The sequence below is a fragment of the Phaethon lepturus genome, unplaced genomic scaffold (genome assembly GCF_000687285.1).
Source record: "Phaethon lepturus isolate BGI_N335 unplaced genomic scaffold, ASM68728v1 scaffold4410, whole genome shotgun sequence".
In the NCBI taxonomy this organism is placed as follows: Eukaryota; Metazoa; Chordata; class Aves; order Phaethontiformes; family Phaethontidae; genus Phaethon; species Phaethon lepturus.
The window spans coordinates 82,021-103,910 of NW_010512707.1; the positions used below are offsets into that span (position 1 = coordinate 82,021).

Here is a 21,890-nt window from a genome sequence, read left to right on the forward strand (position 1 = left end):
GTGAGCTTTAGACGAAGGAACATGGAACTTTAAGACTTTGCTATGCACAGACAGCCTATGTTGTGTATGTGCATGCATAGGAAAATGTGATGAACAGGTAGCAAACAGTTGTTATTGAAGGTAAAGCTAGGAATGAAAATTGTGTTAAAATACTGACAGTTATACAAATAGTCATAACTGCTGCCCAACGTTACCTTTCGTAAGCTTGTCATTTGTAATGGGAGTGAAAACTCCAACTTACTCTTGCTGTTCAATTTTAGAATGAAGTAAACGCAATCAAATGGGATCCAACTGGTAACCTTCTGGCATCCTGCTCTGATGATATGACTCTGAAGGTAATGGGAGTTCTGGTCCTGGCTCTTGTCTCTGTAGGACTCTAGAATGCACACTATGTGCATGGGCAGTCCGGCAGTATCACCGTATTTGCCATGTCGTCTAGTATTTGTTCTTTCGTAATATAACAAGATTAGGCAATCCTAACAAATCCTTGTTAATCAGAGCCAAGCTTTGGTCCAGAGAACTTGATACAGGCTGCCACCCTGAGACTTGGAGTATGATTTATTAGGTGCTTTTAGCTGTTTACAGAATCAGGTCATTAATCATGAAGCTGTCACACTTGATGGTTGCTTTTGGTTAATAGGAAGAGTTGGAATGCATGTTGTGTAACACATACAAGAATGGGTGACTAGCTCTTTTCCTGGTTTTCTTCTGTTTCCCCCTTCTTTCTAGTTAAAACCTTTGGCATGTTGTTTCTTAAAAGACTTTGTGTACTCCTTGTTTTTTCCAGTTCATCAGGACTCATTCTACAGTTTTCAATTGCACCTACACTTTTCTTCCAAATAAGTCATAGCAACATGCTTTCGTGTAGAACTGGGGCAAACTTGTGAACGCGGGGGATACCGTAACTTGTACATATGACTTCAAGGCTCACGAGAGATCCATACAAAAATACCAATAACCAATAATAGGTTAGATGCACTAGAAGAAATGAGATTGTTCATGCCTGAGGGGCCTGTGCTGTTTCCATGTTACAGATGCATTTCCATTCCTCCCATATTGCTTTATATTTAGTGTTTATCACTACATTTAGTAGAGTTTCAAGATATGGTTTTTTACATCAACAGCACAGTCCTACTGGTACCCTTTGGGACAGTTATTTCCATTTAGCTCATCACTGTTTAATCAGAGGCAGGGAATGGCTGAATGAGTAGCCAGATATCCCCTCCTGTGCTGGCACACGGTCAGGCACTTGCGAATGGAAATCACCTTATCTAAATATAAACACTTACACATTAAGCCTCCAGTCTAAAGCTAGATGTGCTAGATGCTCTGTTGGGTGAAGATGTCTAGACCACTACAGAGCAATTCATTGTGGCCAGCAGCTTGAGGGAGGTGATTCCACCCCTCTAGTCTGTTCTGGTGAGACCCCACCTGCAGTGCTGCATCCAGCTCTGGAGCTCTCAGCACAGGAAAGACATGGACCTGTTGGAGAGGGTCCAAAGGAGGCGTCCAAAAATGATCAGAGGGATAGAACACCTCTACTATGAGATCAGGCTGAGAGAGTTGGTGTTGTTCAGCCTGGAGCAGAGAAGGCTCTGGGGAGACCTTATTGCAGCCTTCCAGTACTTAAAGGGGGCTTATAAGAAAGATGGGGACAGACTTTTTAGCAGGGCCTGTAGCGATAAGGACAAGGGGTAACAGTTTTAAACTAAAAGGGGGTAGATTCAGACTAGATATAAGGAAGAAATTTTTTACAATGAGGGTGGTGAAACCCTGGCACAGGTTTCCCAGAGAGGTGGTAGATGCCCCATAGATCCCTGGAAGCATTCAAGGTGAGGTTGGACGGGGCTCTGAGCGACCTGATCTAGTTGAAGATGTCCCTGCTCATTTCGGGGGGGGTTGGACTAGATGACCTTTAAAAGTCTCTTCCAACCCAAACGATTCAATGTGTCTAAATCAAGTGTGATGAGTAAACCCCTGAGAGCATCAGTCGTTCTTCATTGGCAACGGATGGAGTCAAAACAGTCAGCTTAAGCTAGATATTTAATACTTAAACAGCTGAAACTCAGGTTAGATGAATTCCAGTCTAGAGCTCAAGCTGTTGCTGCTGCATGTCAGTGAGTAGAGGTGACAACTGGGAACATGTCACCATTTGTGGGCTCAGGCAATTAACTTCTTGGTTGCTGTTTTGAATTCAGCCCATCCTGGAAAGAATTCTATCATTTTGTTCAGGATTAACTGGAAGACCAGTTGTTTGTAGAGAAGTCTACGCATCGCTAATCACTTGTGGATCACTTACTTTCCAATGTGTGGGGTTTTTTTTTTTTTTTTGGTCTGTCTTCTACCAACTTGATGTCCTCTAGAGCAGCTAATACGGACTCTTGTCATCTATGTAGTTTTGGGAAGAGAAGGCAGATTTTGATCCCATCAATTTAAACTGGAAATACAATTTTAATTCTGTCTGCACATTGAAAATCAATTTCCCCTCAGTGAGGCACCAGTTTTGAAAAATGTCATTGATTTAAACATACTCCCCAATTGCATCTTAAATACAGTTGAGCTTAAATAGAGAAAAAGCTCCTGTTATTTTTTGAACAAGAGGTGAGCTAAAAGCTGTCATGGTTTAACCCCAGCCGGCAGCTAAGCACTGCACAGCCACTCGCTCACTCCCTACGGTGGGATGGGGGAGAGAATCAGAAGGATAGAAGTGAGAAAACTCATGGTTTGAGATAAAGACAGTTTAACAGGTAAAGCAAAAGCCACACATGCAAGCAAAGCAAAACGGGGGATTCATTCACCACTCCCCAGGGGCAGGCAGGGGTTCAGCCATCTCCAGGGAAGCAGGCATCCATCACATGTAACGGTTACTTGGGAAGACAGACGCCATAACCCCGAATGTTCCCTCCACCCCTTTCTTCTTCATCATCCCAGCTTCATATACCAAGCGTGACCTCATGTGGTGTGGAGTATCCCTTTGGCCAGCCTGGGTCAGCTGTCCTGGCTGTGTCCTTTCCCCACTTCCCATGCACCCCCAACCTCCTCGCTGTCCGGCCAGCATGAGAAGCCAGACAGTCTTTGACTGCTCAGCAACAACCCAAAACATCAGCACATTATCAACATTTTTGCATTCAAAATCCAGAACATACCCCACACTAGCATCTATGAAGAACATTAACTCTATCCCAGCTGAAACCAGGACTGCTAAACCAGGTATCATTAAAAAAAAGCTTTGAGGTGATTAACTATTATATCAGGTTTCACATTTAGGAAAAGGTATAAAAGCCTTCCAAAGCGCTTCCTGTATGCATTGCAAAGTCTTAATAGAATAAAGTTATTTTGTTTGTCGAAGGTTATCATGTAGGAGTTGGAGACCTAAGGAGCTCCTCTTTTGTATGAAGTACTGAACAAACACCTGGCAACGCAAATCCTAATAAGCCAGGAAAATGCCATAATGTTTTTTGCAGTGTGCATCTATGGCTTTGTATGAAACTGGAAGTTGCCTCCACTATCCCTTTATTTCACTCAATATGTGTAGCAAGAAGTTAATTTAAAAATAGGACTGTGATATTTTGTCAGCTCAGATGTGAATGTATACATATTGCTCTTCTCATTTTAGCATCTGTTATCATCCCTGCACTTTTCAATGGGCTTGTAGTTAGCACATGCAGATTGGTTTCTATAGACAGAACCTTTATTACTCACTAACCCCACCAGGTACTTAAAACTCAAAGAAGGGAGAGTACTGGAATAATACTTGTCATCATTTCTCTAGAAACTCAGTGGTCATAGCAAATGTTTTGAATGGCCTAAAAGGTAGCAGTCGGGCTGCAAATGATAAAGAAGATGTAAAATGTATTTTAGTGCAATATTGTTGTACGATATTGCTAAATGTCTTTGTGTTTTCTTCCGTTTTTATCATAGATCTGGAGTATGAAACAAGACAGTTGTGTCCATGATTTACAAGCACACAACAAAGAAATTTATACTATCAAATGGAGTCCTACAGGACCAGGAACAAATAATCCAAATGCCAATCTTATGTTAGCAAGGTACTATTTAATCCTGTTTTTAAATGCCTGTTCAGCATTACTTTTACTTCACTCTTTATATATGTAGGTTCACAGAATGTTTTGAAGCATGTAGGATACTTTATCATCTTGTGTTTATACGAGAAACAAAAATATGTCAAATTGAGATGTAATTAATCTGTGTTTTTTCCCTTGACAGTGCATCCTTTGATTCTACTGTTAGGTTATGGGATGTAGACAGAGGAATTTGTATTCATACTCTGACAAAACATCAAGAACCTGTGTACAGTGTAGCTTTCAGTCCTGATGGCAGGTACCTGGCCAGTGGCTCCTTCGATAAATGTGTACACATCTGGAATACACAGGTACAGCTCTTCTGTCTTTGTAGAAGTTTGTGTTCTGGTCTTTTCCATCAGCACCCTTCCAACCTTTGTTGCTCCATCATGTTTTGGCTAACATGCTGATTCGCTTTCTTTTTGTTCTAAGGTTGCTTCTGTTAATGGATGTACATTCAATTTCTGGTTTTGAGTGCTTGCTGATGATGAAGTAGTAATTGTCTTTACATTGGCTTTTCTTAGCATAAAAACCCACAACAAAACAAACAAGCAAACAATGCACCACCGAAAAAAAAAACCCAACCAAAAAAACACCAACAAAAGTGTACAACAAAGTGTCTCCAATAACACATTGCAAACAAAAATTGTCTGTGTTAACTCTGAACTTCAAACTCCTGATAAAACAGGTTTGCTGTGAAAAATGATGACTGGATGTAGACATACAATCTGCTAGCTATTTCACTGAAAAACAAGAGAATGTAAAGTGAGAGAAGATCACGACAAAATATTTGCACAGAACTTTCTAAGAAAGGACACAATTACTTGTTTTGTAATTCTGGCAAAAAAAGGGTTGATTGCAAATGAAAGTCTAAAGACCTTGTTAGGCAAGATGTGATCTCTGGCTACTGGGCATTGGATATTAATTTTTGAAAGTCTCAATTTACCAATTGGAAGTAGTCCTGACCTTCCCCAGTTTTGCCATTCAAAAACAAGAGATCAAGATGCAATAATTGTGTTTGTCAAGTCCTTTAACACAGTGCTGAGATTGTCCACAAGTCTCACCTGGACCATTTCCTCTGAGAATTTCAGCTTTTAAAAGCAGCGGGGAAGTTTTACATGTTGTACAAATTTTACTTGCTTGGCTTTTGTTGTATTAATTACCTGTTTTGTCCCTTTTTAGACAGGTGCCCTAGTTCACAGTTATCGGGGAACGGGAGGGATTTTTGAGGTTTGCTGGAATGCAGCAGGAGACAAAGTTGGAGCAAGTGCTTCAGATGGTTCAGTAAGTGCAGCTTGACTTGTTTGACGTTCTAATAGCAAGCATCTTTTGGGAACCTTGTGACTAATAATGGAGCCAAAATTTCCTTCTGTAGCTGAAGTTTAATACAGCCAGCTCACATGTAGATTTTCACACATAAGGGTGCTGTAATGTTGAAAGGAGAATATGTCCTTATTCCAGCTTAATGCATTACTGTTCTAAACCCTCCAAAAATCTCAGAAGGTGAACATGCCTCTCATTCAAATTTTCTATCCCTACTGGGGCTTACTGTGGAAATGTGTTCATTGTGCCTGGTCTTTTCATTATAGTCTGGAAATAAGCTCATTTTTGCCTCTTGGCCCTTTTCGAGTGAAACTGTTCAGTGTAGCTGATTCTATTGTGATGCGTGATAGGGATGAAGTATCTTCTGCATTGCATTCAACAGAAAGAGCAGCAAAACAAAGTACAAATTTCTCAATGCCTATAATTAAAAAGTTCCTAAAAATGACAGGAGCTACATGTAAATACCAATCTGCTTCCATGGCTTAGAAGAATCAGAGAATAAAATCTTATGTCTAACTAGTCACGAATGCACCCTCTATCACCTCGTAGTGATGTGCTGTAGCATCACCTCCTCAGTCTTCTGACATTGTCTTGCAAAGTACATACATAAAATATTAGCATGCAGTTCTTCACAGTAAGTACAATAGTTGTTATTTGCTTGCCTCTCTTTTTGCCATGGTTTTAAAAGAAAGGAGAAGAGAGCCTAAGGAAAAGCAAAATTAGAGTAAAATAAGAGCAATAAAGGAATTGTATTTTGAAGTACTATAGCTCAAAGTAACAAACGTCAGCAAAAAGCAATCCTGGTAGCCTTGTGGTCCGGAGTCTCAGGTAGTATCTTAACACACGTGCCAAAGCTTTTTCCTGTCCTGCATGCTCCATGCTCGTAAGTGAGGTTGCTTTGTTAGAGTTCAGAATGGAAAATAGGAAGCTCTGAATTTTTAGTAGACTAAATTCTAGAAAATTAATTTTGATTGGTCTTTCATATTATTTTAGTCTTCTAAGTATAGACAATATCATAAAAGGAATAAAAGCTCAAGGCATATCCTGAGTAGAAATTAATTATCATTCCACCCTAGATGACCCTTTTATATACATGCTGTGTAACCTTTCCAGTCTTCCAGTTAATTTGACCCAAGAGGCTGATTGTACTTGCAACGGATTAGTTTTCATTTAGTATTTGCTCTTTTTAAAATGTTGGGTTTATTTTGTTTTATATTGTTTGCTAGCGAAAGCCCTCCTCATCTCCTTGGTTTTAAATATAGCTCATAATAACTAAGCAAATAGAGGTGCCTTTGAACTGTTTAGTGAATAAAAACGTAGCTTTTGTATGATTATATTTTACTAGTGGGTTTCTATATCTGACAGAACTAGAACATTAACTAACCATTAATATTCTGATAGTAATTCATTTAGGCAGCAGTACCCTTAGCAGGTCTGGCTGGATGCTCGTAACCTGGTGCTTCCCCCCAGCCCCCCTAATCTATTGTTAAGAGATATGAGACAAAGCTTACACAATCTGTTTCATAGGTTTTGCTCGGATATTTCACACAGAATTGTATAAATGTGGAATATTGTGCAATTTCTGTATATGTATTTCTTTTTCTTACAGGTTTGTGTATTAGACCTACGGAAATAGCGCTACTAGTTGGAAGCCATGGACCGACTATGAATGTGTACATAGCCAAAATGACTGTCCCTGACCCATGTACTGCTATAGTCCCAATTGAACCATGGCCAGTCCACTACAGCCAAACATAAAAGAAATATATACATATACTGTATATAAAAAAAAGAGGAAAAAAAATTACACCCTGAAGAGGATGACAGAGTTTTGTCACAGCTTGTGAATCCTGTTCACCAAGTGCTGGAATCTGCTGTGCCCCAAAATAATATTTAAAAGTTTTGGATATGAAAAACAGAAGAGAGAGAGAGAGAGAGAGAGAGAAATATACCATATACGAGAGCAGACCCATATACATACCAAATTCAGAAGATACTAATGGCAGCCTTCATTACCCCTTCCCCCTTGAAATCCATTGCGACGATGGATTGTGGGGTATTTTTGTTTTCCTTCTCAGTAGTTGAGCAGTTTGTGTGTACAGAGAAAATGGACTTCCAGAAATCTGCAGCAGTAGTTTTTTCTTTGCTTTTAAACATTGGGTTTTCTGTTTTGTTTTGGTTAAGTTTACGGATGCATGAAGTAAGGGAGTGAATTAGTTTCTTGTCTATATTTTTCTCACCTTGGAAAAAAATGTTTCTTTGAAACATATTTTAATGCATTCTTTGAAGAGGTAGATGGAACCTGATAATGTTTGGTACATTTTGTGGCTCCTAGAGCACAATTTTGTGAACAGAGAGAGGGTGGATAAAGGGATTATGGAGAGAGAAGAAAAGAAAAAAAAAAAAAATCCTTCTTTGAGGCGTGATATTTCATGTTCTGCTCATCCACGAAGTATGACAGTAATGGGTATAATGCAATGTTTTATTTTCTGGTGACATGGCTAAAATGCAGTAGTTTCTTATTTGGGACATAATTCTGCCAAACTTAAGAATAGAAGGGCACAAAAATACCGAAAAGAAAAATACAGGGATGCAAAAAAAAAAAAAAAGAAAAAGAAAAAAAGAAAAAAAAAAAAAAGAGGAAAAAATGCATCTTCTGTTGCTTTAAGACCATAACTAAAATATGGTTCAATTGTGCACTATTGTGAAAAGGAGCAAAGTATAGCTGGGGGATCGTTTTTAAGAGGTTAAGATCTTTCTGGACAAGGGTTCATGCCACAGCTTCTCTGAGAGTTGCCCATCATTATTTGTAGGAGCTTAGATGTATAATTGTAACCAAACTCCAGTATTAAAAGTATCTCATGTAATTTTTCTTTATTAAAATAAAATCTTTGGCATATATTTGATAACACTGCCATTAAGAGGCAAAATGTTTACTACCTTAGATTTAAAAAAATCTTAAACAGAGGACTTGCTTCAAGTTTATTTTAATAGCAGTGATTCAGCTTATTTAAAAGATGAATACTTGCACTAATTCCCCTGCTGCTCCAGTCCTGCAGTTTATTGTATCTTGTGACTACATTTTTTCCAAATATAGGGTAGATGTAAGCTGCTATTTTTTTAATAATCACTACTATATAGTGTCTTTTACTCTGTTTACAATATCAAGTATTTTTCTTACAATGACAGATGTATATGGCAAACCTTTTTCTGCTCATGTGATTAAAAGTATACTGATAGTGATTTTATTTGTAAATGATAGCATGAGGTTGTGTTTATGCGTATGTGTAGTCAAAAAGGTTGCATCATGTCTTGCATAAGATTCCAAAAGTGTAAATTTTTAAAAAGAGAGGTTGTCAAATTTATGTCACAGGCATTTTACTTAAGTAATGGTTTATATTACAGAGCTTTGCAAAGTTACCAGTTTTATAACACTATTTCAATCACAGATTATTTTGTGGCTTATGATTGCTGGTCTCTAACCTATTTTTTTTTTCCATTTTGTTATTTTTTTCCCCCTCCGAGTTAGGTTTAAATTGATATAATTGAGATAATGCAGCTTTGACATTTTAACCATTGTTCTTTAGGCATCAATTTCTGCTGTTTCCATGGAATATACATGACTTGAAGCAAGTCTGAGTTTGGCTAAGGTAGGGTAGCAATTTGCCAGTGGTAAAGAGAAGTCAACAATACGTCCTTTATATATACCCCAGGAATATAATACTATCATACACAGCGTTTAAAACAAACAAAAAGTCATATCGATAAAGACAGTCATCCGCGGTGGTTTGGTGCCAGCTATTTTTAGGGTTTTGGAACATATTACAAATGTTTAGAGCAATTACCCTGTGAGTAACAATATGTAGGAAACCTAACATATTGAGTGTCTGGCACTTGAAATATTGCTTTTATTGCTGGAGGTCCATGACTGTGGCTGACCTCTGTCATTTAATGAAAAAAAGAAACAAAAAAAAAAAACCCAAAAAAACCCAACAACAACAAAAAAAAAAAAAAAAAAAAAAAAAAAAAAAAAAAAAAAAAAAAAAAAAATTTTGGGCAAAAAAAAAAAAAAAAAAAAAAAAAAAAAAAAACACACAAAAACAAAAATAAAAAAAAATTCTGTGCAATAATTTTAAACTGTGCTCCCAGGAATAGACACAAATGTTTTGAGTATGTTTAAGCTGCATTTTTCGTTTAGCAATGCATTTGTCAATTGCACTGAATTTAAATCTGAAAGTCAGAAGTGATTCTTGATAGTACTTTTGTATTTTAATATGGACAGTTTATTCATTTTCATAAAAGTTATTGGATGATTCTTTCAGCCAATCTAAACAATTGTGGTGGAGTTCTGTGACATAGCTGCAAAACCACACAGCCATGTTTTAGGGTATTGCCGTTTTCCTCTTTCTCAATCATCAGCTGTTTCGGTTGTAATTCTGGTTGCTTAAGCATAGTATCACGTATTCAGAAATAGATAAAACAGAGCTTCGGTGTCCCGGGTCCAGGGTTTTCAGGTGCCTGAAGCACAGTCTAGCAGGAACGTCAGATCTGATGACTTGAGCGCTCTGGACGCGCAGGCTGAGACCCCCCAACCTCGTGTCAACCGGCAGCGCCCCACTGTAGTGGAATGATGCCAGTTTCCACCAGCAAAGGATCTGGCCAGTAGATACTTTATTGTTGTCCTTCACTAGCATGCCACAGTGCTGCTCCTGCTCACGCCCCTTCTCGCCTCTCGTTCTATACACTGCTAAGCGCATGCATGCGCTGTGTGCTAGGCTCTGTGACTCTGTGAAGCAAAAAGAAGAGAACCATGACATTAATTATTATTTCGTACAGCACAACGACCTCGTGTGCAATAGTGAGGTAGACTATCCAAATTGTTCCTTTAAATTGAGTATGCCAAATGTCGGTAAGACCCTAACCTTGTATAAGTGTATGCAGATGCTTAGTCTTACGTACTGAGTAATTCTGTTGCGCCTGTTCTCCAAGTGTGAAGGCAAACGTGTGCGTAAGCCTTTGCGTACATTACGGTTCCTGTGTTTTCCAGCTCAACATGTTAATGGGCAAATATCCAAATAGAGGATAAAAGGAAAGGGAAGAACTGGGCTCAGAATTAATGATGGAATAAGAAATTAACTGCTCTTCATGTTCACTGTCTTTCTATGCATCCATCTCAGAATCCCGTTTCTCGTTTCTGCATAATTAGGTCCAGGTTTCTGTAGAGTTCCTCTTTTTCTATTTTTACTTTACCTTTTTCTGCATTTTTAAATTGATGTAAAGATTCCCAACCAGTGGACTTTTTAGTGTAGTTAAGAGAATATCTAGGTCCTCATAAAAGCTTTTTTAGACTCTTTGTAATGTTGATAAACTCGGTTTATTCTGGGACTACAATTGTGCAGGGTTATTTAGCGTGTCTACTAGATGATTGGAAATCTTATATGAAACACTAAAAGTGCCTCTTTTTCTGGGTTGGGTGGAGGGAGGTAATAGTTACCAGAGTCAGAATGACATGGCATTTTGAAGCATGTTTCTTGATTTTGTGACACTTTAATGCATCTTGAGAGAAAGGCCAAAGATTTCTACCAGTTTTAATTAATTTTCATTTAAAAAAGCACTCCTTTTTCCTTACACTGCTTACCTCATGCTAGGGTATTTAATGGGACGTTGTACCTTGGAAATGTTCTTTGTGTTTAGGAAGAACGGTAGGTGGGAGAGGGCCGTTGTGCCAGTTTGCCTACGGAGCAATCGTGGCGGCTGACGCGTTTAGTTCTGCTGAATGAAGGAATTTCACGAAAATCGCAAACTGGGCTTTTCAGCTTGTAAATAAAAGGTTGTATGTTTTTGTCTGTTTAGCAAAGAGGAGCCTTGGGACCCGATTTTTTCCAATCTTTGCTTAACCAGAAATCCCGTTGTCTTTCACTTCATGAGAAAACCTTGCCAGAATAAGCATGGGAGGCGTTGGATCTGTAGGTAAGAGGAGCCACATCTCGCTCGAGCCGGGATTCCCCTCGGCTTCGGTGGGGATCTTGCCAGAGCAGGGCCTGCCGGGTTTAGCCCAGTGTTCCCCTCTCGTTGACAAGCGTGATAGCTTCTCCCTTCACAAAGCCCCGTAGAGCCGTTCCCCCGTGGGATCAGTTTCACACTCTCCAGAAGTCTGAAGAAAGCAGAAGCAACATTGTGGCATGTTAGAAGCAAATAAGGCTTCGGGAGACAGCAGTAAATCTCCATCAAGATCCCTGACGTTTTCCGTAGGGAGAGAGCCGTGGAGCAGTCTTCACTTCTCCCTCTGGAGAAGCGCGTTCTGTGGAAGTGTGGCTGTCTTCACTGCCAGTCTGATGGAAGGCAGACGAACCAGGAAAATCTGCCCTTTCTTGCGGGTTGCAGATTTAGTGTTAATAGTGCTTCAGATCAGCAGTTTTGAGTACATAATTCGCTTTCTCTGCCTTTAAGTTTGAAGCTTGACAATAACTTGAGGCATGTTTTTGTTTTGTTTTCTTTTTTAAATAATCATTCATTTTTACTTCATAATGTTTTTTGACATTTGTGGGTAAATACGAGAAAACAGTCTGCATGTTGTTGCTAGTCCAGTGTACTTTGCAATCTCGTCCTCAACAGACTGCAGTGTGCAGAACAGTAATTCTAGAATACAGAAGTAATTTTCTCTCTCTCCTGACGTTGACATTGTAGTTGTAATGGTTTCATTTGGAGTTACAAATCCTTTGGGTCTAATTCTGTGAGCCTACCTATAGCACTGGATTAAAATGTCTGCATCATTTCTTCAGTTATCCAGTTAAATTACAACTGTTGTAAAAGTGTAAACCAGCCCATGACAGTTTTTTGTACTTGTTTAAAGGACTTTTATTGTTCAGTTTTCATGATTATTGTCTAAAGAAGACTGATATAGATGTTCTATACTGTCCTGGACCATGTTAATTACACTTTATGATGTATTTTGGTTCTACATCACAATGATTTGTCCCCAAGGCCCTTATATCCCTTCTAGGCACATTTTCTGTTGCAGTTTCCCTTTGCATTGTATTGCTTTGACAACTGTAATTTGAATCAGATCTGAAAGAGGTCCAGAATAAAATATATTTTGATATTACTTCGGCTGAATGTTATATACCAGTAATTTTCAATGCTTGGCACAGCAGATTTACAGATGATTAAGTGGGGAAGTGTTTGACCGAAACGCTATTTTTGATATTTAGGTTGGCACATTTTCAGGTGAGACTATGTAAGAAGCGGTGGGAGGAGATGCATGGTACAGCTGCATCCTCTTCATGAACACGCAGTAGGTCCTCTGAAACGGTGAAGCTGTCCCCTGCCACCATTTACCGCTGCACGTTTGGTTTGGACGAACCGATGTCTCACGGGTGCGTTTTGCGTGCTGCTGCTTCTCCTTCCCCACACGCTTGGGAAGAGAAGCTGAGCCTGGCGACGCTCGGCTACACCCCAGCTCTTCGGAAGGCTTTGGAGGCGTGGGAGTGGGCTCCGCTCCGGTAATGCAAGCTCACGTCGGAGAGATCCGATCTTACGGAGTGATTCAATCTGATTATGCAAAGGAACGATATTTGTGTTACTGTACTTCAGATATTTGAAATCATTTAGGCTTACACATGAAATAATATGCATCCATCTATACACAATGATGTTTTAATTCCTTTAGATTTGTGGGTCATGTCATAATCTAAGAGAGGGAACTTGGATGGTTTAATTTTCAATGTCGCTAGAACTTTATGGTGAAATTACTGCTTTTTCATGTAGACTATTTATTTGCTATAACGTGTTCAAAAGTAGTAGCTTTCTTATTTCAGTAATGTTATCAAAATCAATTTATTTTAATATATTGAAGCTTGCTGTTGAAAAGCATACAAAATGGATTGAAAAGGGAGGAGGCACTGTATTTTACAAGCATAAAGCCAGTCATGGATTCCCTTCACCTGGAGTCTGAGTGCGCTTCAGGATTCCTCTGTAGTTGCTTCAATATTGCGCTCTCAAAATTCAAACAATTTAATGGTTTTGAGACAGACCGTTTGTAGTAACGAATGTCACTCTACAGAGACTTGGTATGTCTTGGAATTTCATTAGCGCAAATGGTCCCCTCCAGAGTATGGCCACCCTGAGATGCAGGAACCGCAGGGAGGGGTCGCGGTGTGTAGGTGTTACGCTTGCATGGTAGTGGTGGCCACCTCTGCTCTGTGAGGAGGAGACAGTATTCCAGGCGAGTGCGTTATGCCATTACTGCCCGAATCGTCCCTTTGAGGCTTAGTTGTCCTCGTGCTCTAACAGTCCGGTTTTTGTAAGTCTGTAGGAACTCGTGATCTCGGGTATTCATAAAGTCCATGCTCCCTACCTCGTAGGGAAATGATTTAATGGAAGTCTAAGCAACATCTTTGATTCCCTCATGTCAGCACAGGGCAGCGAAACAGAATAATAATTTAGGAGGAATTTATCGAGGATTCTGTAGAGAATGATGATGCCCCAGTTAGTACAATTTGGCCTTCAGGAAAGCAGACCCAGGAGATCTGCAGTGCAGAGGCTTTCTGACTAACTGAAAATTGGTGCCATAGGACCAAACAGGACTGTTTTAAGGATTAAATGAGACACAGTTTTTCTTAATATGCTTAATGTGAAAATTCATTCTTCAGATACCAAGTCAAGGTTTTACTCTCAAGCAGATGTCAAGAAGTCTCAATAGAGGTCAAGTACTTTCAACAGACTGTTTTCTTTTTTCCAGAGATTTTCTGACTTATTCTAGATGCTGAGAACCCTCCCAACTACCTTGGGAGAGCTGCATTTTGAGCTTTCTGAACTATATGTTCTTCAATATTTCAAGACTTCTTCACTGGCCTGAAGACAGCTTGGAATGAGCGTTCCCCCTTCCCCGTTAGAGAATGAAAGGTCCCTGCTCACAGTGATGCTAAGAGGAAATTTCCAGTTACTTCAGTGCAAGCAGAGCTAGGGCAGCACTTCTGAAAAGAAATGTTGGTGGATGAAGGGTTTTTTCTAACAAATATTAAAAATCCATCTACTAAAGATCATCTTTCCCATTCCACTATATTGAAGCGCACGTAATCTAAGACACCATTTGCTCTTTTTGTGTGTTGTCTCAGCCTTTTTGATTAAAAAAATAAATCTGCAGGCTTCATTTAGTTTATTTTCTACCTTTGTCCCTGCTTCAAATGTCTTCTATTGACAAAACCATCTGAAGGTGTAGGGTCTTTCTTACTCACAAGTTGGGGTGCTGCATCATCCGCAATTAGAAGAGCTACTAGGAGCGTAAGGTCTGCTGGCTGTTACACTTGAGCTGCATTGTGGCTTTACATTCTACAAACATGGAAAAAGACTTTACGATACAACCATGCATTCCTAACACCTAAATCGCGACCCGCAGTAGATTCTGACATAGAACCCTTATTTTCTTGTAAGTGAATCATTTTGTAAGGTAGGAAATTCCGGCCTCAGGAAAATGGTGAAGAATTGCAATTACTGATGCTTATTTTACTTTTTTAAATTGTTATTTGGAAGTTTTGCAGTTCTTTCACGTTCTATCGCCACACTACATCTATCTTCAGTTTGCTTGAATACTGCAGCAAAGTCAGATGCTGATTAGGTGGATAGGAACAAACTGCTTTCTAGCAGTAAGTAATTTGAAGCCAGAAGCCAATTCCCAAGGCGAAGTAGGAGTGTGTGTGTAGTTTGTTGCGATTGCATTGTTTACCATCTCATGCTGAAATCAGTAAATCTTGCTGTGTGTGCTGAATTAAATATTCTATTATTTTATTCTATGAAATATTCCATTTCAGTTCCTACAGCTAATTTTACAGAAAATCATCCAATACAGCTTTTGTAGAGAACAAATTACAACTTTGCACTGTGTGTTTTTAAAGCAGGGAAATTTCCTGCTCAGTACCCATTCGAAACATCAGTTAGAGAGTGGTGTAGTTTGTCGCTGTTGCCTGGACAGTGGATATGCCTCTGAGTTTGGGGTTTATGTATATGATTTCTTATCTGGAGCATTCAAGTGTGAAATACTTGTTGACCCATTTATTTATTTATCTCGTGGCTTATTGCTGGGTGGATAAATCAACTTGGTCTTTCCATGCTTTTCTTATTGCAGGTAAGCTTTGCCTCTGAATTGGACAAGAAATAAGAGAGAATAAGAATAAGGAATCTGTGCCCGTAGTGCTCTGTTAGTTTGAACATCAGCCTGTTACATGGATTTCTGCGTCACGTGCAGCTGGGTCAAATTTTACATGCGTGGATATAGGAATTAGGAGGGTTCTGCCTCTCCAGCTTGGCAACCATTTTATTCCACCTTATTTAGGAGGACTTTTAAATAAACAGGATCAAATGGAATACTTTTGCTTGTGGAGGCTCTGTTTGAAAGTAATGAGGTCATCAAGTACTGAGGAAGGCAAGGGGAAATGGCTCTGGTTGTAGGTCTCAAAGAGGGCTCGGCGGACTGGCAGGCTGCACCCACCCGTTTCTGACAGACAGCTGCCAATCTGGTCTCGAGGGCTTTTCTGAGCCATCTATTCCAACACCCTAATGTTAAAGCACTTTTCTGTCGAATCTGAATCTTCCTTGTTAAAAGCTTACTCTTCTGTCCACCCTGAATCGGGGGGGAAAGAGCGAGCTGTTCCTTCATTGTTCGCAGCAGCCTTTTAGATATTTGAAATCTGTTGTTGTGTCTTTTCGTCTTTAGGCTGAACCGTCCTCAGAACATCTTAATCAATTCATCAACACCAGCTGCTCCTCTTGACGAACAATCTAATGAATACTGAAATAAGAATCTTGTTTATAAGAAATGTGGTCTCTGGCACAAGTGAGGAAGGGGGACGATGACTGCAAATTAAATAAGATTCCCAGTTTTGCAATTCTGTTCTAATAAATACAAACAATGGCTCAATAATTTAGGGGTTTGCATTACTGATGTCCCAGCAAAGGTGTGACTCCATTGTTCTTGAAAGTTTTATGTAAAAACCTTTTTTCCCTTCTATAAGCCTTCATTCACGCTGTTCCCCCTTCTTGGTTTTCAGTTAGTGACAGGCTTTGTTCAGAATTGCCCAATAGATCTATGTCAAAGCTAGGAATAAACCTCAAAATTCCCTACTCCAAGGCAGGACGGAGGAGCAAAAACAAAAACCCTACTCCAAAAGAGGACGGAGGAGCAGGCTGAGGGTTGTATCTGCCCATGCCTTCCACCGGGGACCACCCTCCCAAACCAATACTGCTACAGAAATGTTCCCGAAATAGTGAGAATGGGGAAGGGCACCCTGGGAACGGGAGATGTACGTGATGCTTGCACTGAAACGAGACAAGTGAGTTCATGAAATGCTCCTGTGATATGCTAATGTACTTGGTAACAGTACTAAGAAAGGGAGAAAGAATTTTTGCTGCTTTATGTTAACATGCTTTCAGGCAGCAAATGTTTTTTAACGCGATAAAAATATATTTCAGTCAAGGCTGCTTCTATCTCATGGAGACCTACATATTCCTGATTTCTGACCACACAGCTACTTTGTCTCTCAAAGAGCTTCTTCTAAATAGACCAATGTCACAAGGATTCAAAAATAACCAAATCTATTGTAAATAAAAAGCTTTAAACACATACCGCTTTTTAGAACTGGAAAACCCCAAACGTCTGCAAACAGAGAGGTCATTTCTCAGCTGAGGCCACATATAAATAATTTCAATCCAAATGGGAATTTTAAGGGAAAAACTGTAAGTTGTGAAAATCAAAAACCCAAAATACCTCTCAAGTACTCTGCTTAGCGGTCGCAGCTGGCTGCAGCCCTGACCACTGTGAAACAGCCCGTGAAAGGCCACCGGCGCGGCCAGCCCCAGGCGTGTGACTTGCATGGCATCTACCCCTCCGAGGTAAGACAGCCTCCGGCACGTGTCCCTGGGCACAGGAACGGGTCAAAGCTCCCGAAAGGAGAGAGCAGGTTCTCTGCTTCAGCTCACTGACCCAGCAGGAAAACACTGGCTGGTTTTATTTGGTATTTTTCCCGTTCCAGGGTGGAACGGCAGCGGCGGAGGCGGCGGGATCGCCCGGCAGCAGGGTGGGCTGTTGGACCGACGCGGCTGGCACCGCGGGGGCTGCCGCTTCCGCCCGCGCCGGTAGCGAAAGCCTGACACGTGCCGAGATTTCTGGGTGTGTTCTCCAGCAAATGGGCACCTGAGGGTGCTCGTGTCTGTGGGTACGCGGGGAATGACTGAAAAAGGGTGAAGAGATACGATCTGTACTTCCAGTATGCAGATGACTTGTAGCTCTGGGTTATTACGTACTCCGCTCTTGCCTGTACTGGGGAGCAAGCCGAGCCCCTTCCTCTTCGGGGCCTGAGCACGACTGCCGCTGCCGGGAGCAGTCAGAAGAAAAGGCATCTCCTTTATCAGCCTTAACCGAGAGAGGGATTTTAAGGATCCAGCAGTCTCAGCGGTGGTGGAGGGGGTAGGTAGCTGCTTCCATCTCCCCAGGGAGCCGTGGAAACTAGAAGAGGAGATTTTATTAGCGTTATTTTATCACTGCCGCTGAGCAAGAAGGATGTGTTATTTTCCCGTTAGATTTGTGCATCTCCCCCGTTTTCCAAAACTTGCTACTCCAGCTGGGATTGCTGCGGCAATGCTATACTTAGCTCACGATGAGCTGCACGATGTTGTTTTCTGTTCCTTTCCCCAGTGTTAGGGCAGTAGTTGTGCTTTGTGCAGGCTCCTAAGCAGTCTCGGCGCTGGGGCGAGAGCCGGAGCACTGGGCAGAAAGGTGCAAGCCAGGCGCCGTGGCAAGCCCTGCAGCTCCGGAGCTGCTGCCGGGGATCCCAGCAAGACTCGCTTCGTATGGAAAGCCATTTCCAGAAACTCAAACAGCTTGGTGCGGACTAATAAGACTGGGTTTTAGGTTTCAGGGTGCAGGTGTGCGACTCTCATTGAGATATCCTGACACCTCTCTGACCGAGAGTGCTGCTGCTTTTCAGTGTCCAGTTTGCGTGAGAGACAGGCTAAAAGGGCAATGTGGTGTTGGAATGACTTGTGTAACCTGAACTAAACTACAAACAGGAAACAGAAAAGCGTCTTGGAACTGGAGCAAATGTAGTCAGTAAGATTCAGAACATAAGTGGTGGTATTATTACCCATTTCCTGTAAGCCAATTTACTGTACTTCAGCCCGCCTTCTCCTCTATACTAAAACAGCAGCCGGAGGAGTCATTAAAACAAAGATTGGATCCCAAGATTGCCTATAATTCAGATACTTCAGTGATAGAAAAATGTATAGTTTCAAGAGAAATCATGTGCGAGTACCAAATCTCACCAAATTGCAGAGATGTTAGCTTGTTCAAACCAACCCCTCTGTGCTTTAGAGGAAACAATTTACTACTTTAGTAAATAAACACAGCTGTTAAGAAGTTAAGATTAGACTGTCAGATTCATCGTCTGCTGAGTAAATGATAGCGTACAGGCCTTTCCCTATCTGCAGAATTGAAGATGCCGGAGTATGCCTCAAGTATGGAAAAAAGGAGATTAAAAGGCAGATACAACAGATGATGCACTGGGACCACAGTGCTTTCAACTCGTGGGTGGAGGGAGTGCTCTTCCAAAGTGAAGTCTGCTGTTACAGCAGGCACGTGTGTGTGTGGATGTACAGGGGGAAGGAGAGAAATGTTGGGACTTCATGAGCACCAGGCTCTCGGCTTTGCAGAGCGACAGGGAAACTTCCACAGGCACAGTTGTCACTGGGGTTTGGGGTCAGCTGCTCTGCACTTAAAGACCTTCCTCTCATTTCCTTGCACTAGTTTGTCTTGCAGGAGTGTTGCCTGTTCCCACTGTTCTAGCTCCCTGGGGCATGGTCCTGCATTGAAAGTGATGTCTGTGTGATTAATATCAGAGGTGATCTCCTAACCAACAACAGGGAGGGGTATTTGAGCAATGCCATATTTTGCCCTTCTCATCTGTAAATGTCATACCCCAGGAGGGTAGAAGGCATTTTCTCTCTTGGTAAAAGAGGTATTTCTAGGGTGGCTGACTGCTGGCTCCATCAAAGTCAGTAGCCAAATCTCTGGGAACTTCAGTATGACGGAATTTTCATCCCTGTCTCTGTGACTTCGGCTTTAAAAATTCATTATACAGATTTGGTGTGACCTGTGCCTCAGACAGCAGTTGCAATTCTTCATTAAAATCTACTTCTTTCCCTCTCATTTTTCAGTGGTGTCCTGCTAAACTGTGCTGCACCTTTTCCTGAAGCTAATGCCATGGTTTAAGTGCATGTTTTTAAGGGGTTTTTTTCCATCTATTTTTCATTAGCCCAAGAGACTCTTCACAGGTGCCATGAGCTGCCTGGGAGCCTGGTTCCTTCCCTCTCATTCCCTGCCTTCCCCATCAGAGGCTGTGGCAAAGATTTTTCTGCTTATTGCCTGTCCCTGCAGCCTTCAGCAATAATATTCTTCACTGGCCTGTTTCTCTGATGGGCCTGTTTATATTTCTCATTTTCTACTGGTTTTGGAGAGCTGCTGAGTCAGTGATTCTCTTTTCCAGCTGCCTTAAGAGATGACATTTCTGTACAGCACTTCATCTCTAAGACTACCTGAATTCTTGACCTCATGCCTGAAAACACCGCACACTGCTGCCACAGAGGTGGTTGAAGCCTTAAAACGGGCATCGTTGCAACTTCCTGAGAAAGTCTCGGTGGTGGCTGTCCGGCAGCGCGATGGGCGAGGGGTGCTTGTCAGGAAGCAGTGGCCGTTCAGCCCAGCCAACAGATCCTGCGTATTCGTTCCTGGGTGAGCTTTCGCCTTGGTCTGTCGACGTTTGCTTTCCCTCAAAGCTGGTGGTGGAGGCTGGGGGAAGAGGGTGGCTTTGCACGTGCCGCACACCCGGACAGCGAGCTGCTGCTGGGGGTCACGGCTATCTTCTAGGACATGCTGCAAGCACCTGGGTTGGCGTGTTTTAGGGACGGGAAGCAGGTGGTGAGAGGATTTGCAGGCATTGACCAAATCGGCCGAGCATGGGGTAAGAGATCCTCCTGTGTGACAGTAAAGCTGGCGACAGGCCTTTGCATTCACTGGAAGTGCGATTTTCTTCTAAGATACCCATCTCGGCATCCCTATTTCACTGTAAATTCTTAATGGAACAAAGCTCCATCTTTTTTAATCACCCTGCTACCGACTGAGGTAGACCTCTGCCTGAAACAAGAATTGTGTAGCGAGGCAGCTACTTTAGTGAAAACCAAAGAATTAACAATTCTTTTGCATTGAAACAAGCAATAGCTTGGAAGTTAAGGGTGACACATTTAGCTTCATAATCATTCCTTGCCTTTTGCCCTTGAATGGAAATTTGGGGGCATTGAGGTTTTGGGGGATAAGAAGTACTATCTACTTAATCATGCCTAGTTGCTAATTTTTGAATAATAAATATCCATATAAAAGTGCATAGGATGAACATTCATGATTAATAGCAATTTAAGAAACAAACTCATCAGATGATTTATCCAAGTGATGCATGTTGGATGTTTCTGACATACAAGTTGACTGTTTGAGGAAAAAAAATGGAGTTGTTTTATTTCACTAGAAAATGCAATAGTTACTTACTGGGTTTTATTATTCCCTATGTTAATGCGTTGTTGCTCTTGCAGCTGCTGGCAGAGGAGGCCTCCTTTCAGGCAGTGGCATGCATGCTAGTGAAGCTCAAGGGTGGTTCTTCTGGCTTTTACACTTGTGCTGCCACTCCAGCTGTTTGCAGCCCTGGATAACTACAGCAGAGAATCCCATATTTAGTGGAAACAAAATCTAGTTATGACAAAGAGGTTCCCTGTTAAAAGTCGTAAGGACTGATGTGCATTCAGCGTGTGCTGTGAAGGCAACCGTGGAGACTTGTTAGAGAAATCAGTCATGCCTTCAAAAAGCATGGGAGAAACGATCCAGAGAGTCGATTTAATTTTTTAGTTATTGTCATTCAAAATGCCTGCAGGAGATAGAGTTCTTTTTTCTTCTTCCACCCGAGAGCCTTACAGCTCCAGGAAACTTGGACATGAGTTATCGCCTATGGCATCTCTTGTGAGTCCACACTGGTGTTTATAAAGTGCTCATATCTCATAACCCACATCTTTCTCTTACAGACGCAAGCCTTGACTGTAACACTTTGTGCAGTTCTCAGTTTCTGTTGCATCTATGGCCCCATCATTGTGCCCAATATCTGCCTAAGAGACTACGTCTGCTTTATTTCCAGGCTTTTGCGTTATTTAAAGCAGAGCCGCCAGCACGTTCGTCGCCCTAACCATCAGCAGAGTGTATCTAACAGGTGTCACCTTCCCAGCCTGTGGCTCACGGTTCTGCACACCTACCAGGCACCCGGCTTTGCGCCGTGTCCTTATGCACGCACCAGCTCGTCTCTTCTGGATAAGGTGTTTGTCCCGTATTGCCTCATTTCATGGTTGCTGGCCCTGAAAAACAAAGTACAAAATAAATAAAAAAAAAAAGAGAGAGACAAA

At 41.3% G+C, this 21,890-nt stretch overlaps 1 protein-coding gene across 1 annotated transcript in view; it reads left to right on the forward strand.

Annotated features, from left to right (window-relative positions):
- The window catches only part of TBL1XR1 (transducin (beta)-like 1 X-linked receptor 1), a 64,081-nt gene extending 55,420 nt beyond the window's left edge, over positions 1 to 8,661 (forward strand). Inside the window, exons 11-15 of the mRNA XM_010287895.1 lie at positions 261 to 335; positions 3,922 to 4,049; positions 4,228 to 4,393; positions 5,265 to 5,366; positions 7,015 to 8,661. Coding sequence (XP_010286197.1) covers positions 261 to 335; positions 3,922 to 4,049; positions 4,228 to 4,393; positions 5,265 to 5,366; positions 7,015 to 7,041 — 498 coding nt within the window. The 3' untranslated portion in view covers positions 7,042 to 8,661. The remainder of the gene's footprint in view (positions 1 to 260; positions 336 to 3,921; positions 4,050 to 4,227; positions 4,394 to 5,264; positions 5,367 to 7,014) is intronic.
- Positions 8,662 to 21,890: the final 13,229 nt, after the last annotated feature.